The sequence below is a fragment of the Aythya ferina genome (assembly GCF_964211825.1).
Source record: "Aythya ferina genome assembly, chromosome: 17".
NCBI lineage: Eukaryota > Metazoa > Chordata > Aves > Anseriformes > Anatidae > Aythya > Aythya ferina.
Window position 1 is genome coordinate 12813371 of NC_140316.1, and position 17434 is coordinate 12830804.

Consider the following 17434-nt stretch of genomic DNA (forward strand, 5'->3'; position numbering starts at 1 on the left):
TACTTACTAAAACAGAAATAACTCCTGAAAATTTACTTTCTTCTTTTGTTCAGGCAAAGGAAATGCCTAACTGTTTCTATTCTTCCTACAGATCCTATTGATATTGTTAAAGATCCTATCCCTCCACATGAATACAAAGCTGAGGAGGATCCAAAGCTGTATAAATCAGTAAAGACTAAAAGAGGCCCTCTCTCAGAAGATTGGATTCAAGAGTACAAGAACAACCCTGGGAAATACCCGATCATGTGTGCATATAAACTTTGTAAAGTCGAGTTCAGATACTGGGGGATGCAGTCGAAAATCGAGCGGTTTATCCATGATGTTGGTGAGCATTTATAGTCTTGCAAGGTTTACAATCAACTCCTTAATGTTGTTTCCAAACTGAAATACAACAGTGAGGTATGTGCAATGTATGGTATCCCAAGGCGTGTCTGTGAAAAGACTCTCAGACCCAATTACTCTTTTGCAGACCTGTTGGTCAGTTCAAAAAAGTGTTATTCTATCACTTGTGGTTGTGGTATGTGTAAGTACTAATCACATGTAGCTACTGAAAGGGTTTCAAGTGTATTTTATTCTTTAAATCAGGATTTGTCTGTTTAACTGGGATCTTTTTCAAAATCTGCCATTTTTTCTTTGTTTTGGACAACGTCCTCAAGGGCTGCTCAAATAAATGAGCTTCAACTCTGTGTCACAAGTGGTTCCAGGAAACCAGTCCCTGCAGCGTCCCTAGCTTACAGTAGGGCAGGTGGGTCTTTATGCGGCCATACATCTCTGGGCTGTGGTGTTCAGGGCTCCCCAGCTCGCTGTGTTATAACTCTCCATGGGTCACTGACAGCTCTCGGTTGTGAGTAAATGTGCTTCTTTGACTGGTGCATCATTCTTAGGTCAATGCTTTTAAGGAGGTAGCCTATTGTTTGTGTCCCAGAAGTAACTAAGTGGGGACTGTGCAGGTGGTAGCAGTAATTTGTTCTCCACTGGAAATCTATAACACAACTGATATAGTTTCTGAGCCTTGCCGGAGGAGACAGGCTTTATGGCCAGCTGGATAACTTAAAGAATGTTTTAAAGAAACATTCCCATCTCAAGAGAAGTTCGGAGCTATGGCTGTCCTCTGGCAAAGAAAAGGCCAAAGAAAGACTTTGTAAATGATGTCTCCTGCTTTCTGTACGCAGTGAATTCTCCTGCATGACCCGGGTAGCTGTCCCTTTATGCAAAGCTTCTTTGAAGTGCCTGATGCTGGAATAAATAAATAGTTTTACAGCTCTTCTTAGTTATACTGTGCTCCTAAATGGAGCTCCTAGTGTGAAAAACACTGAAGGAGCAGTAGTGAATGGTGCACACCATTCTCTGAATGGTCTGTTCCCTTTGCTAGAGCTCCTTTGGCTTTAGTTCATCCTAGATGGAAGTTTTTACCTGTTACAGGCTGTATTACAAGTGCCTCTCTGCAATGAACTCCCTTGGTGTTTCAGTGACACGGGTTAATTTAGTGTATGCTGCAAAACATGGGGGCAGAATAACAACTCCATTGTATCTGTTAAATGAGAAAGAAGCATGTGACTCTTCCAGTTGTTCGGAGGTGTTTGGCATAGATTAAACCGTGGTCTCTTAGAAATGTTTCTTTTGTATTTCATAAAAGATTGCCTGCCATTTCCCTCTTGATTGAGGCTTTGCCGAGAGCCGAGCCAGCTTATTGTCTGCCTTTCAAAAGCCTTTCCACTCTGTTATAATGATGGCAAATACTGTTTTTCAAAGTGGTTAAGATGCATAAAATCAGAGAAGTCTTTAAGGCGAGACAAAGTTGAGTGAGTGAAAAATGAAAGCAAAAGCTTTGGGTGCCCAGAGATGTGTATCCTCCCTGTGCAGTGGGATAGCCATGGGCACACTGTTAGTGACTGGAAAAAGCATCAGGGCTTGTGTAGAAAAGACAGCTAGCTAGGCGTGAGGATGTGTAAGCTGGAAGGATGGGGGCTAAGACATGACTTAGATAGTGATCCCAGTTTTGGGGTTTCAGCTGATAACCCAAAGCAGGTGGAGACCTTTGTGTGTTGTGCTACTGGATGGCTACTGAATTACTCAGGGATTTCTTGTCTGCCAGCCCCTCCTTGGCATCTTTCTGCTGGTTCCTGGCTCCTGTGAGCCTGTTTCTTGGGGAATTAGCCCTCCCCGCACAGGGTCATCAAGACAGTAAGAAAACCAAGGCAGAAACCAAGAGTAGGATCAAAACTTTCCCCAAGGTGGTGCAAACTAAAATTAAAGAATGACTTGAACAAAGAAAACTTCTGAGTTAGGTGATGGATGGATTGTAATATGTGGAAAGGCTACTGAGTGTGGAGGGAGTGACTCTGGGGGATGGTGTTGAAATGTTCTCAGTCTTTCTGAGTGCAACAGCCATTTTTTCTGATGACTAATTGGACAGTTACTCAGTGCTTTGACAGCCCGAGACACAGACTAAAATTGTGGGCTATTAGTCTACTTGGCTGTAATATTTGTATGCTTTTTTACTCCTTTCCCATAGAATTTAAGTTTAATTGGACTGGCACTGCATAATGTTCTGCTCCCACTTGCTTCCTAATTGTGCACGTGGGCTCTGGTTCTTTTGTTGCTAAACAAGTGTGTTGACTGTGTATGGGTTATTGATTATACACCACGGCAAAGTGCGTTCCCGGCCCAGTAACTGGAGCTTTGTCTAAGCCAGTGCATCTTTGGCTAAATATGCCCAAATTGTCACACAGCGATGTAGAGGAAGAGGTTTTAGAAAGCTCTTCTGCAGAAATTTTGCTTCACTTGAGCACTAAAATGCGAAAGCTCATCCAAATGGGCTCTGCCCATTGGGGCCTGCAGTAGGGTTTTGCCTTTTTGAGAGAAAGCAGGTTGTGGTTAGCACCACGCAGGTGTGACCACACACTTCTCTTTGTGAGTGGCCTGAGCAAGAGCAGATAAGGCAACTAACAGTTATATCTGCTTGCTACCCTTGATCAGAACAGACAACCAGAACTGTACTGACAGGGTTATGGGATCTGTTGTGACCATCAACAAAATAATTTTGCCTGAGGAGAATCAGGCATCCTTTATTGGCTGCCAGGAAGTTGTGTGAGTGCATTATAAAATGCTCTGGGATGTTGCTACTGGGTACATAATCCATGGGTGTCTGAACAGTTGCCCTATGCAGATAGTTGAGAGAGGCTTGGGCAGGGTTTGGTGTGGTGTTTTTTTTCTTTTTTTAATACGGATTTTTTTCTGCAGTTGCTATTTTTGCTTCAGATTGAAAAACAAATCCAGCACTGTAGACAAAGTCTTTTAAAATTCATCTATCCTGGCTTGTCTCATGTTCATTTACACTTCCTTTTGTGAAATTAAGTTCAACACCACAATCTGCAAGCAAATCACTTACAAAAGTCAGCACTTCAAGGATTTAGGCAGTCTCTGCGGCAGAGTTGTTGAGGTGGTGAGTTGAAGGGTGAGTGATTTAAATGTTTGCACCCTGCTAGACTCTTCACAGATCATCTTTCTGCACGCAGCAGTGGGAAATGTTATAATTAAAACAACACAGAAATGACGAGTACCTCTGAACTCAATCTGCATGTGTACATATGTGCATGTGTGGTAGTTCTCCCTTCACAGCAAAAAGACCTCTCTGGGAGACTACTCCTACCCCTTGTTCTTCCACATAGCTCGTTTTGTTTGCTCTGTGAGGACAGGAAATTTTTAGCCAAGAAGAGAGCAGGCACCTGGGTGGGACACAGGAGCGTTGTGTTGCCCAGAGCCTGCTCTTCACTGGGCTTCTTGGGTTCTGTCTGGCCTGGAATAAAGTGGTGGGTGGGATGCTGGACCCTTCCTGCCTTTTCCAGCCAGCCCCACAGCCCAGCAGCATGCTGCAGGCTTGCGAGGCAAACTGACAAAGGGGCTGCAACTGGCTGTGAGGCACAGCTTGGAAGCACCACATGTGGGATTGAGCACAGGACAGTGACTTCTCGGGCTGAGCAGGAGGCTTTTGCACCTCCCAGCCTGCCAGAGAGAAAAATGAAGGCAAACTGGCCCACAAATTGCCTTCAACACTGTCCTGATGGGCATCTCTGATCTGTTAAAAAGAAAATTGCTCCCAATTATGCTCTATTTCATGGGTCTGATCCATCCCCTCTTCGCTTTCCAAATAAAAGGCTTGTTTTTCACTGACATTTTAAGGAAAAACTGCTGTAAAACTCAACTTTTTCCATTGCATGGGGAGGGAAGCCATGTCCTGACAGGTGAGGTCAGTCATTTGTAGCTGGATCTTGAATTCATGTAGCTGCATGGGGGCACTTCGCCTTTCCTCTGGGTCTCTGCTGCCCACTGGAAGGCTTCAGTGCTGCAAGTTGAAGTTGAATTCAGTGATGTACTCAGTGCTGTGTGTGCCTACAGAGACTGCTCAAGTTTTCCATTGCTAGCAGTGGAGATTTTTTTCTGCAAGCCATGACGTTTATTTTTCAATTTCTTTTCTACCTGGACAGCCTCACTCTCTTCCAGGTTTTCTCCCTGTGCTGGAGAAAGAAAAAAGCAGCATCACTGACATGTCCCGGGTGAAGGCTGGAGGCTAGGAAAATAATCTCGAGTTTTTTGGTTAATAACTGATCTAGAATGATGGATAATGCCATCTCCTTTTCCAAAGAAAGGGTGATCGGGATGTCTGATCAGCCTGACATGAGCAGTATGGGGAGGTCTGTGGGTTCTGTTGGGTTGGGAAGCTGGGAAATGGGCAGTGATGGGTTTGGGGTTTTTTTTTGGTCATCTAAGGGATGATGTGAGAGAAGGCAGAGAAGAACTTAATGAGAACTTTATTACACCAAGTGTTTTTTGTGTTCCCTAGGATGTTAGTCCATTAAAACAAATACATGAAGTCAGTGGCATCAGTGCCCATTTCTGAGGAGTTGGTGGCATCGTGGCTGGGTGCAGGAGTATGAACAGAGGCTGGGGGCCCACAATCCTGCTGAGCCCTGCAGCTGAGGAAGCCTCCGGATGAGTGCAAGGGGGCCGCTGGCCTCCGTGCCTAATCACAGTCTGTTTTCAAGGTGTTTGATGTGAGGCAGAATTGTGTGTTGTGGACAAGAAAGCCTAGAGAATGGCTCTAGTGTGAGGGACTGAATTACAGCAAGGGAACGTTTTCTTGGCTTTCAGGGTGGATGTGATGGGAGTTTAATCTCTGCTTTTTAAGCTCTGCTGATTGTCAATCATAACAGGAGGTGAAGAGGCTAAAACATTCTGCCGTAGCTCTGCAAAAAGTAATCTGGTGAAGGAAATAACTCTGAATCTCGACTAAGGTTGAACAGAATTAAGTTGCTGATGCCCCTTGCTCTGCCCCCAAAAGGTCGCAGTCTTCTGGCTCAAACTTGCCTCTGTTACGTGGAGCTCCCATCTGAAAGTCAGGCAGAGAACTACATAAAATATTGATAGATTTAATCTTACTGTGCAAATGAAGTTCAGGTTGAGCTGGTCCATCCTATTAGCTGCTGATCTCTAGGCTTATTTCCTCCTGATAGGGTGACTGGCGATAGCTGGTGGCATTAAGGACTAGCCAAAGTGCAGTGCAGAAAATAAAGTGCCTAGGCCTGGAAGGAAATAAATATATAAAAACAAGCTTTTTGTATGCTTAAAAAAGTAATCACTGAAAAAAAAAGGGGGATATTTAGGATGAATATCACAGAAACCGTGGCAGCAGTGAGATCTAAGACTTTTTTTACCACAGTGAAGTGAACATTGCTGGCTGGGAACAGCTCAGAAACCCTTGGTGTGGTGGGACCCTTCAGCTTTGGCCCCGCTCCTGCAAATGGAGGGTGGCTTGTGGGAGCCATCTTCACTTCTGGTGGTGCTTAGAGATCTCAGTTTGCCACTCTAGAAACCAAAATGATTTTAATGTAGCCTATTGATCGCTTTCTAGTGCGTAATAGCGGTGGTGTTGCGGCCTGTGGGCTTCAGCCAGGGCCTTCATTAGAGCGAGTGCCTGGGCTCCCGGCCTGCCGGCTTTGTTGTCCAGGCTCAGCAGTGCAGAGCTGTAGATCCATAAACCCACTGCTGCTTTTGGCACGTCCATCAACCCTTCTCTGCCTCAGTTTCCCAGTAATGAAAGGGGGAACGATATTTATTGATTTTTCCGAAGGGCACCTGAGGATTAGTTTGTCAGTATTTATAGAAGCTTTTAAAAAGCAGCGTTACTGCTGTGTGCTCCCATCAGTAATAAATAGCTGTTGGGAGCTTGGTCCTGGCATGAGCTTTTAAGCAGCAATATTGTCAGAAATCCACAGTGAATACTTGGTTTTAGAAGTCTTGGTGATACGATGATGTTAGCCAATATGCTTAAGTCTCAGTGGAAAGTTTCTCTTGCCTTGTGAGCTCTTTGTGTTGCTTTTGAGATGGTTCTTCCTTTCAGATATGTGACACATTGAAATAATACTTTAAATTAGCTTTACACACTTCATTTTTCTCATGCTGCTGAAGAAAGACAGTCTCTGCAAAATAAAGCGTCTTCATTCCCTCCCTTCCTTTGCTTCCCATCCCATTATCTCATATCTGTGATGCTGTTTCACTGATGTATAGAAACCATTTGCAGAAACCAGGTTTCCAAGAAAAGGAGAGGTTTTGGTTGTCTTAGCACCAAGCAGTGTGGGAAGTGCTTCTGTCATGTCACATACTGTGGTGGGCTGTGTAGTTTTCATGAAGGATCCACTTGAATCTCTCAACTTTTTTTTTTTCTTTTTTTTTTTTAAGCAGCAATTGCTGGTTTTGGCTTTTTTTTTTCTCTCTCTCTTTTTTTTTTTTTTTCTTTTTCTGGGAACATGCCTCGTTTTGAGGGCTGGATCTAAATGTTGCAACTTCCTAGCGCTTCATGAGAATGACATATGTGGTCTGTGCCTGGTTCTTTCCTTGCGGAGCAGGCAGTCACAGAGCAAATTCCTGGATCTGGAATTAGGAAATCCCTTCCCAAGTTCAAAGCAGCAGCAGAAGACCAGCTGCTTTTTCAGTGGACGGTTGGTTAGCAAGAACTGCAGAGCTACAGTACAGAAATGACCAATTTGCCATCCTCGTGGTTGATAAATGCAATGAATCCTTTTCTGCAGCTTGCATCATTATGTTGTCGACACTGCTGTAATATCAATGCCATGGTGTCTTTAGGTTTGGGGGAAGGGAACGCATCTCCTCCTGCAGTTTTGTAGCTTTGGTGACTGGGACATTCTGATTTTGCAGGCTTGCGGAAGGTCATGGTCCGTGCACATCGGCAGGCATGGTGCTGGCAGGACGAATGGTACGGGCTCACCATTGAGGATATCCGGCAGCTGGAGAAAGAGGCACAGCTGATGCTGGCTCAGAAGATGGCCCAGTTCTGTGGTGAAAATGATACTGAGCAGCATGGAGTGAAGGACACTCCTGGTGAGAAGGATGTTGAAGTCGACATAGTTTCACCTGTGGACACAGAAGATGCTGCTGGTAACAGCGAGACAGCTTCTGGGAGATCGCTCACCAAGCAGTGGTCCACCTCTTCCAAGTCCTCACGGTCTTCAAAGAGAGGAGGTAAGATGCTGCTGCTGATTTATTCCTCTGAACTATGTAGAGTTTGGGCTTTAGATGTGTGACTATGAAAGCACCTTTGAGACAACACATGTTTCTCCTGGGAGTCCTTTCAGCGCTCATAGGAGGCTTTTTCTGCTGGTGTTGTAGGCTCAGTCTTCTCATGTGGCCTCTTGTGGGCTTGGAAATGTTTGTAGTTATCCCATAAGTGTGACTCTCAAAATGACACGTGGCAGACTTCTTACAAATCTCAAAAGCAGAGGAATTATGGAAAACGGTAGAAGAGCAGGAAGGAGCTGGGTAGTAGTGCTGGGTGGCAGAAGATGACAAACAAAGTGCAGAGAGGGTTTGTCCCCATTACCCACGAGCCACTGATGGCTTTTAGAAGTCCTGGTCCTTCAGGAATGTTCCCTTCTGGATGCCTGCCTGTGTGCTGTGGCCCTATGGAACCAGCCCAGCAGCGGGTGGCTGTTAACTGCTCCCACCTTCCAGGAGGCAGTTACTACCAGGCACCCTGGGCACCTGGGCTGTGGTTACACCTCACCACATGCCGTTCATTTCGAAAGCAGACGTTTGGCTCTGTGGGTGCCGCAGCACAGCTTCCACAGCACGGTACTGCATCAGCTGCTGGAGAAATTAAGGCAGGTCACCGTGCTCTGAAATCAGATGGGTGGGGGCTGCTGCCTTTCGTGGGTGGTAATGCCTGGTGGCTGTTTGGGGACCAAAACTCCCAGCCTGGGACTAGGTGAGACCATGGATCGAGTTTACATTCCCCTTTAAATACCATTCAGGAAGTTTTCGGGATTTTGCTGTTAAAGCCCCTGTAAGGGCTCAGCTTTGAGTCCTGAACATCATCGTTCACCTCTCCAGCAGTAGTCAGCTTTATCTTTTTTTTCCTTTTATTTTTCCCCCACGTTAAACTCCTCCTTTCTTTGAACCATGCTCTACAAAGGGGTGAATCCTCAGCAAGAGACAGAAAGAAGGCTTGAATATTCAACAGTTCCCTCTCCTTTTAGTCAGGCACAGCTGATATCTGGGTAATAGCTCTTGCAGCGAGAGGGAAAAAAATCTTGATTTTCCTGAAAACCCCAAGGGGCAGCATTTCTTCCAGTGACAGTGGAAGGGGCATCTGAGTGAGAGAAGCTTATCCATCTCTCATATGTACTAAATATTGGGAGTTGATTCTCAATTTTTATTTACCACTCCATCACTGATTTCATCACAGGGTGAATGAGATATGAGCAGTAGTTTTACCTTGTGATGACTCACCAGAGTGAGCCCTGGGGAAGAACCTACCAGACGCTTCATAAATCGTTGGATAAGGATAAAAATGCTGGCTACTTCTCTTGCACCAGGATTTTATAGCGATGTGTCCATCTCTCATTATACTCTTTGTTACGAAACCCCTCTTCCAGTGCTGACATGTTCACTGGCAGCTGTAGCTTTCAGCCCTTTTAGGGTTTTACTTAAAGGTTTTCGCTGGTAGCAAAGCGTGAATTTGCTTTATTCTGCAGATTGCCTCAGCTTTTACAGGAAAAGTAATGAAAGAAATGAATTGTGATGTGCTGAGAAGTACGTCACATGGATATTTTAATCCTTCTTCATGCTGGCAGCGCATTAACATATGGAAGCAAGGAGGGCTGTCTCGACGAACCGCTACCTCCAGCTGAAAAAAGCAGCGCCGCTCCCCAGAAGATCTCAGTCTTTTCCATACCAAGCGAGCGAGACCTCTGGTGATAACAGGACCCTTGTCGCCATCCCATATGTTATTATATGCTCTATTTTTAGCAACTATTATGCGAGTGCCTTGACGTCACTCCGGCGTGAATTAGCGCTGCTCTGCCGAGCTCCCCCTGCTCCCAAAGGAGAGGGCGGTGGGGTAGCTGGGGGCTGCCCAGCCGGCGCTGAGCTGCAATTAGATGACTGCACAGGCTCTCCATCGTCTTTGCATGTGACAATCAGGGAGCAGAATTAGAATCAGAAGCGTTTCGCTCACATTTTCGATGCTGTTACAACAGCCTGAAAAGAGCTCGTGCAGCTCGCAGGAACTGGAGCATTTCAGTGTCTTTGCACACGCTAAATGGGAATTTGTCAGTCTCCTCAGGTTTTTGCTGTGTTAGGTTGGGTGGCTGCTGCAAGGGCTTTGTGTCTGCTCCGTCTGTGACATGCAAGAGCGATCTGAAAGAGGGGAGGAACTGTGTCTCCTGTTCTTTGAGCAGTTCCCTTCATCGGACTGCATTTCTGGGACAAGTTCAGTCAAGCAGAGTTCAGGCTGCATCATTACTAAAATATATCTGAATAAAATAGTGCTGTAATGCGTTTATATATGGTGCAGGGAGCTCCGGAGGGGAAAGTAAAAGGGAGCAGGTGGGTGTGAGGAAAGGAGAGTGAGCAGGAACCAGGATTGTTGGTTTTTCTCTCTGCTACACCAGGACCGCTGCTCTGTCAGCTCCCCTATGAAGTAGTTGGATAGCATGTTGTTTAAATCATTCAAGTTTAAAGTTTAAATAGATCTCTAATCCAATTTGTGTGGAAGCAATTTCCTTCCAGAAAACAGATTATTTCTATCCAGGCTGCTCTGCTGAGCTACCCACCCAAAAGTTAGCAAAGCAGAGGCTTGGCTTGTGTGCTGATTAAAGGCACGAAGAAAGCTTCCAATCAGCCTGCTTCCTTCCTAATTGCAAACTTTAAAACCCAGCTGATTTTGCACGTCCTACTAACAATTATAAATAGCTGCCATTCAAAATAGCATAAGAGTGGTACAAACAGCTTGCTTTAATGTAACATCTTGCTGGCAGGTTATAACAACAGTAAACAAACAGGATCTGTAAAACGGTACACTGACATCACACCAGCATCATCAGGGTTTTGTGTTTTTAATATTGCAGCAGGGAATTTTCATAGAGAGCACACGACTCTTCCTCTAGCAACGATCATGTTGGGAACTCTCTGTCTTGTCGATGTAGCATATCGCATAAGGCTTTTTTGTTTCTTCCAGCAAGTCCCTCACGCCATAGTATCTCTGAGTGGAGGATGCAGAGCATTGCCAGGGATTCGGATGACAGCTCAGATGATGAATACTTTGATGCACATGGTATGTGGAGCCTAAATTACCATCATTTGTTACCTGAAATGGTGGGGGAAGAGGACGGAAAGCATGAGAGGCTGGGGGGTGAGTGGGGAAGGAAGCAAGACTTTTTGGCTTTGTTTAAGTCCATTCCTTTCTAACCAAGCTGTGTGCAGCGTCAGTGCAGCTTCTTCGAGCTTCCCCGGCATCACTCAGCAGACTCTTATATTTAACAGCAACATTTCAGATTCTGTGATATATCTGAAGTGATCTTGAGCAGTCTCAAGCTTTTCTTTTTTTTTGTATTTTATTTGGTGCATATGTGTGGGTAAAATTCAGCAATGCTAACTGGACGGTGGGTGTGTCTTAAAGATTCTGATTCAGTCAGGCAAGGTTTTTTTATTATTATTTTTTAATCAGTAAAAGGTATGATTAATTGTCCTGTCTGGGCTTGAAGAGACCAAAGTTTGCCTTATTAACTCCTTATTCTCCTGTTCCTAGAAATACAGTAATGAATGCATTGGGGTAATTCATGTACCAAAATTCATCAGTGTTCATTCCAGAATTCCCAGAATTATTTTTATTGTTCATATTAGGAGAAAGCCGTGGTGTTTTTTTTTCCTTTTTTTCTGTGCATGTTTGTGAAGAAGCTTTGTGCCACTGCATTCATTTTATATGTTGTACTTTATGTGTGGTTAAGCCTGAGAGGCTCCATCTCTGCTGACAACAGATGGACCCTTCTCTCGGCTCGTAATGCTAATCTAAGTTCTGTGCGCAATGTGTGCTGCTGGAGTTGGTGACCTTTCTGTGAAATGGAGTTGTTAGAAGATCACACCCCAGTTTTGTAAAGCAGAAATTCAGTAATGTTCAGCTAAAGTTCAGTCTCAAAAAAATTATAGTATCATGCTCCAGAGGACTTGTCTCATCAAGTCTTTAGGCACACATCCTAAATTCTGGGGTAAAATGCGGCATGCTTTTGGGACTTGCACAACAGCAGCTCAAGTGGCCAGTGTGCTTGTAAGTCAAGGTGATGAATGTGTCTTTTGCTCAGAAAGAGAAGGGCCAACTTCATTTAAGTGTCTCTATTAACTTATGTAGCATCTACAAAAACTTTGTAGGGATTTATTGTAGCAATATACATACAAGAAAAGAGGAGTGAGTCATTGAAATGGCATTGCTGCTATCCACCCTCTTTTTTTTGGCTTTTTAACTACTCAGTAATAAAATTGAGATGGAGACAGCTCTGCCTGGGATGCAGGCCCCCAGGGAATCCCTGGAGTGCTCCTGAGGGGCCTGGGAAGGAGAACTAACAAAAATGCGTGCTGCGGTTGGCATCTGCCCCTCTGTTGCAATACTTTGAGGAGTTTACGAGGAAAAGCAGCAGCTCCTTTTCTGCTTGTACACAATGCACCTCCCTTTACGTACAGACTGTGCTCTGCAGTCCCCGCACAGTTGGGTTTGAAAGGTCTGCCTAATTTAATGGGATTCTGGCTTATGAGCACAGGTGTCACCTCCCAGCTCTGGGTCTGAGCAGGGGCTGAGCACCGGTGCAGCTCATCCTGCCCAGGGGGGTTGGTGCCACGGGAACTGGCATGGATCAGGATGTGAGCCAACACCCAGCAGAGTTCCTCAGCATCCTCAGCAGTGCTTCCCAAACACACACGTGCTTCCTTGCCGTGCAGTGGGTGTACCCCAAGCCCAGGAAGCCGCCTTGTCTTGGGCTTCCCACTCATCGCCGTGCACTGGCATGCTATGGTAAAGATGGTGACAAATACAGTAATATCTAATTTCTATCCTGTAATAAATGCTAATAACAGGAGTAGTATCCCTTTCAGTGATCACTTAAGCAGTAATAAGGGCTGTAATTAAACCTCTCGAGGAAATAAGTTCAACATTTAGCTTAAGTTGCTGAAGGAGCTTGGAGTGCTATTTTCCCCCTAATTCTCTGCCAGCACGCGTGTCGCACGCGCATGCTTTCCCCTTGCTCTGATCAGGTAGCTCTGCGCTGCCTCGTGCAGGGAACTGGGGATTTACTCGGATTTTTTCCATAGCTGAAAAAGGAAATGGCATGCTGATAGCAAGTGTCCAGGTTGCTGTCTTTTTATGGTCAATGTGTAAATAGAAACTCCTAAAAATGATTGGTCTGTGCTTGGCTTGCGCTTAGATCTGAGCTGCTAGCTCAGATATGTTGAAAAGAGTAATATATCTCATAATCTTTTTGTTTCTGATTCTAGGATTCTTCCAACTAATTATCTTTGTAACTGTACAGCAACAAGGGGGAATCCAAGGCTGGGTCTCCAAAGATTACAGCTTTTAGATTGTCAAGGCATCTGTAAATGCTGCTGTTATTATTATGTTTATAGCTCTTTATTAAATTTACAAGCCCAAAATTTTCAGGAAAGAAATAATAAGCACAGAACAATAAATAAATTAGAAGCCAATTAACCTCTGCAACAGTAAAAGATGCATCCTTAATATAAAAAAGCAAAAAAGGAACCAGCAGTTCATACCAAAAGCATCATTGTAAGACTTGAACTGCTGCTGTTTGCTTTGCTGTGGGTTCAAACGGCAGCTCCAGGGCTCTGGGCTGTTTCTTTTCCCAGAAAGCCCAATTTGGACTTTTGCTGCTTGCAGTTAGGGCTGTGCAGTGCATCCATGTGTTGTGTGGGCTCAGGGCATGAGCCTGCTGTCCCTGTCCCCTGCCTGGGATCAATCCTTTGAGGGCTCATACAGAGCAAGGCTGTTACCCTTTCTGGATATTGCCAGTGGGGTGTTTTACAGGGATTGTCCTTCATGTGCCTGTTCCTTTTTGTTATGTTCCTAGGAACATCATATTTTTGCGACCCTTGTTCTTAATCAACTGTAGTAAAATTAGCCAGGGAAGAGGATCTTGAGGTAGGAGGGAAATGGCAGACACTCAGGCAGTGTGGTCTTGTCTCCTAAGGAAATTGGGCTAAAGATAGCCTGGGGAGTTTATGTTTCCTTTATTACTCATGCCTTTTTAGGTATTCAGTCCTATTAACAATAGTGATCCTTATCGCTGCTTCCCCCAAAGACCTCACTTAGCTTTCAAACAACTCAGGGAGGATCCTAGCAGCCAACGTTGCTTTGTCCTCTCCTATACTGGAACCTACTGGCTGCTTTGGCATCCTCGGGCGGTGTTACAAGGTGGTGCCAAGCAGAAAGCATGGCAAGGAAAACATCAACCTTGGTGCCTCAAATGGTAGTGTTAAAAATCCATGGGATTTTTTCCACATTGTAGGATTTTTGTTTACCAACATGCAACTAAAAGGTTTTGTTTTCGTTTCAGAATAGGCTTTTGAATATATTATATAACAAAAGCTGTATTTAACAAAAGCTGGTAAAGTATCATGTTTTATTATGACTTAAACCATTCAAATGTTGATGAGATTACATAGAGCTGTGGGGTCTTTTGTTTAAAATTCTGTTCTGTGCTCTTGCCTGTATACATATTTGTTTGTGTGTGACTCTCAAAACATCTGTTTTTAAAGAGGACTTGTCTGACAATGAGGAAATGTTCCCGAAAGAAATAACCAAATGGAGTTCCAATGATCTGATGGATAAAATTGAAACCCCGGAATGCGATGATGTCCAGGGTAATTTCATTTTTTTTCTTAGCCAAAACTGCATGTGATATTTCACAGTATTTCCAGGTAATTGTTACAGCCCCAGTCTGAAAAAGGTAAAACTTGTTATCTTCGACTCATAAAAGGAAAAGCTGAGACAGAGCACAAAAATGACTGCCCAGTGCTGCTGAAAAAGAATTGCCCAGTGGGAGCTGGGATAAGGAAGCTCTCGATTCTCTTTATTTTCCACGTTGGTTGGGTGCTTTTGTGCCACAGCCAGGATTCTCTCGTATAATGATGAAATATTCCAGCTCCGTCTTGAATCACTCGAATTTCTCCCAGCTTTTCTTTACTCTTGCTCCATCCTTTGTTCTTATCCGTACCTGCCTTGGTTTTATTTCCTGCTTGTTTTGAAAAGAAGCTGACTCCTCAACCAGATCGATTCATGTAGCAGCACAGTAGAAGCTGACACCTAGGCTTGCTGGTACAAAGTCAGTCTGTGTAGGCACAGACACACGAGCACATCAGATCTCTGCTCCCCCCGAACAGTTCAAGCCGTTCCTTTTATTTTTCCCCACAAATTGATCATTTCTGACAATTGCGCAGGGATTTCCCGTTGTTGCCATGCTTAATGCAGTAAGGATGCTGGGTTGCTGTAATGAGAGGATAGCGTGCTTGTGTTCTATTGCTTACTGAGATTATGAGAAATTACTGGAAAATAAGTGACCTGCCATTGCCCAGGCTTCTCTGGTGGAAGGAGGCGGGTGGGAAGGAGAGGGCAATTAGATGAAATAATTAAAGCGCTATGAGGCAAAAAGGCTGAGAGGCATTGGCACAATCTGCCTTTATTGGAAGACTGTCTTTGCCAAAGTGTCTTGCTGTGCTGATGTTTTAAACCTATGTGCTTCCAGGTGACTTGTATCACGAGACGTCAGCAGAGTACCACGTTGGCTCCAGCGTAGAGAGGCTCAGCATCATTGAAGTAAGTGCTTTGGTTTCTTATAATGAGATCCCTTGTTGCTGGAAAGTCTCCCTGTGGGGTAAATGGGGTAAACTGCTTCCTTTGCTGCGAGCGGTGTCTTGTCTTTGTGTGTTGTTTGGAGCCACGCTGGCATACTCTGTACTCCATGGCTAGGCTTAAGGGATTATTTCACCTGTCTTTTGAACATCATATCGAAAATTCTCTGTCGTTTGCAGGCAGTGTCAGGTATCCAGCTGGAAAAAACACTGATCCTGTGGGGATAACTGCTGCCTGAGGCACTGCTGGTAGAGCTGCCCTGATAATGCCAAATGAGCTGGTGGAGATGTGGGAACAGGAGAGCCGTGTTCCTGCAGCACCACGGTGCAGGCTGCCGTAGTCCCACTGACACAGCTGTGCTGTAGCCCACTCCTCCGAGCTGCTCAGGGACTTGTTTGGAAACCAGTTATAGCACAGCTTGTATCAGAGCTCGGGATAAAATAATAAATAATTACCCCCCTGGCTTTCCAGATTTTGAATATACAGGCTCTTGCACTTCAGAGTCCTAGCGAGACCGCGTGTCGTGGAGTGGCTGTACTCATCCTACCCTGCAAGCATCTGTGCGGCACAGATGTAGCTGCTTGCAGAGTGCCTGCTGAGCCCGAGCTATGTCACAGCCAGTCAAAAATGATGAGTTTGGTATGGTCTTTGGTACTATTCTACATGCCAAGCTGTATGTTCATGGTGCTTTGGTTTTGCTTTAGAGACTGAGGGCTATAGGGAGAGTGGATGGGGATGGGAATGGCTCCAGCCAACTCAACATAAGCCATCCACAAGTTACAGCCCAAAGATTTCACCTAGAGGCTGAAGTGGTGCAGAGAAGTTGCTGTCTTGCTATACAGACTCGGATCCCTCCCATTTCTGGCTTCATTTTAGAAAAAGAGCGTGAAAGTGAAGTGAAAATGCCTGTTGTTTGTAGTTGTTCACAAATAGTCCACTAGAACAGTTCAAAATTCCTAGCCACCGTTGTGGGGACTTCCAGTTTACCAAAAGGTAGTCCAAGAATCAGGTGTCTTAAGTGACTCCAGATCTCACAAGAAAGTTCGAAACAACCACCTCCACCCCAAAGTAATCAGCAGTTGCTTGCATGTTCCCCACTTCCTTTAAGGGCAGAGGTTAATGAACTGGAAGGCAAAGGTGCCTCCAGATGACTGCTGATAAGCCTCCAGATGACCTGAGCTTGGTGACTCATGTTGTTCTCCAAATGAGCACTTAAACATTTGGCTGAAAGCAAAAGCGGTGCTGAGATGTGGAGAGAACTCCTCCCATGCCTCCAGCCAGGCAAAAGTTCACCTTGCAAGCACTGTAAACTGGAATCAGGGGTTTAAAGAGCAGGCATTAATACAATGTAATGGTACTAAATAATTAAAGGCCATTCTTGCGCAGGAAGTCTGGAAAATCTTTATTACAGCCTTGGATGTGAATTTTAATGCTTCTGGTGGGCTGTGTATTAACACATGCTTTAACATTATCTGGTAAAAATGCAAGCTAGCTGCTAGGCTGCTAATGTGTGCCTGGGCATGCTTCCCTCCCACCAGCATGTTCGTCAGGGGCTCAATTACTGCTCAATAGACAACAGGCGACTAAAGACGCAAAAATGAAAAGAATTTGCCAAATAGAAAACCCTTCTGCCTCTCACCCCTTCCTTACCCCCTCCCAATGGCTGCAGGGAGTTGCCTTCCTCTGGGGAAGGAGCCAGGATGTTCTCAGATGTTCTCTGCCATCCCCTTGGATGAGGCACAGGAGCAAAGATCAGCACCTCCTGCTTCCACATGTCTCAGAGGTGTACGGTTAGTGGGATTTGGGTCTGCATGGGAGCTGTTAACACTGAAAGCCCTGAGAGTGGACAGCTATTAAAAATAGTTTGCTCTGTTGTGTTATAATGTGCAACCAGTGCAAGTGGATGATCTTGTACCTGCTTTTGGGGCATCACAATTGGATGTGCAGCTGTTCTGGTGGTGATAATGCTCCCCAGTTCAGATACAAACTACAGGCTGTCTGTTGAGGCAAGGAATTTATTTGATGTAGGAAGCAAAGTACCTGGACAGCCATGATATAAACCTTTACTGTGTTCATGCAGCAGTCTCCCAGCCAGATGTTGGCCATTCTTGGTTACAGGGAACTTTTTTTTTCTTTTTTCTTCTTTTTTTTTTTTTTTTCCCTCTTTCTTGTGTGGGAAATAAGACCTGAAAGGGAAAGTCAGGTTCTCTGCTGTTGCATCCAGGT

The 17434-nt window shown here is 44.8% G+C and overlaps 1 protein-coding gene across 11 annotated transcripts in view; it reads left to right on the top strand.

The window, feature by feature from the left end:
* The window catches only part of PITPNM2 (phosphatidylinositol transfer protein membrane associated 2), a 133732-nt gene that overhangs the window by 84182 nt on the left and 32116 nt on the right, over positions 1–17434 (top strand). For all 11 annotated transcript variants that reach the window (XM_084539416.1, XM_084539424.1, XM_084539426.1 and 8 more), the window contains 5 exons: positions 92–325; positions 7216–7539; positions 10535–10630; positions 14116–14220; positions 15102–15172. In XM_084539416.1, coding sequence (XP_084395542.1) covers positions 92–325; positions 7216–7539; positions 10535–10630; positions 14116–14220; positions 15102–15172 — 830 coding nt within the window. The remainder of the gene's footprint in view (positions 1–91; positions 326–7215; positions 7540–10534; positions 10631–14115; positions 14221–15101; positions 15173–17434) is intronic.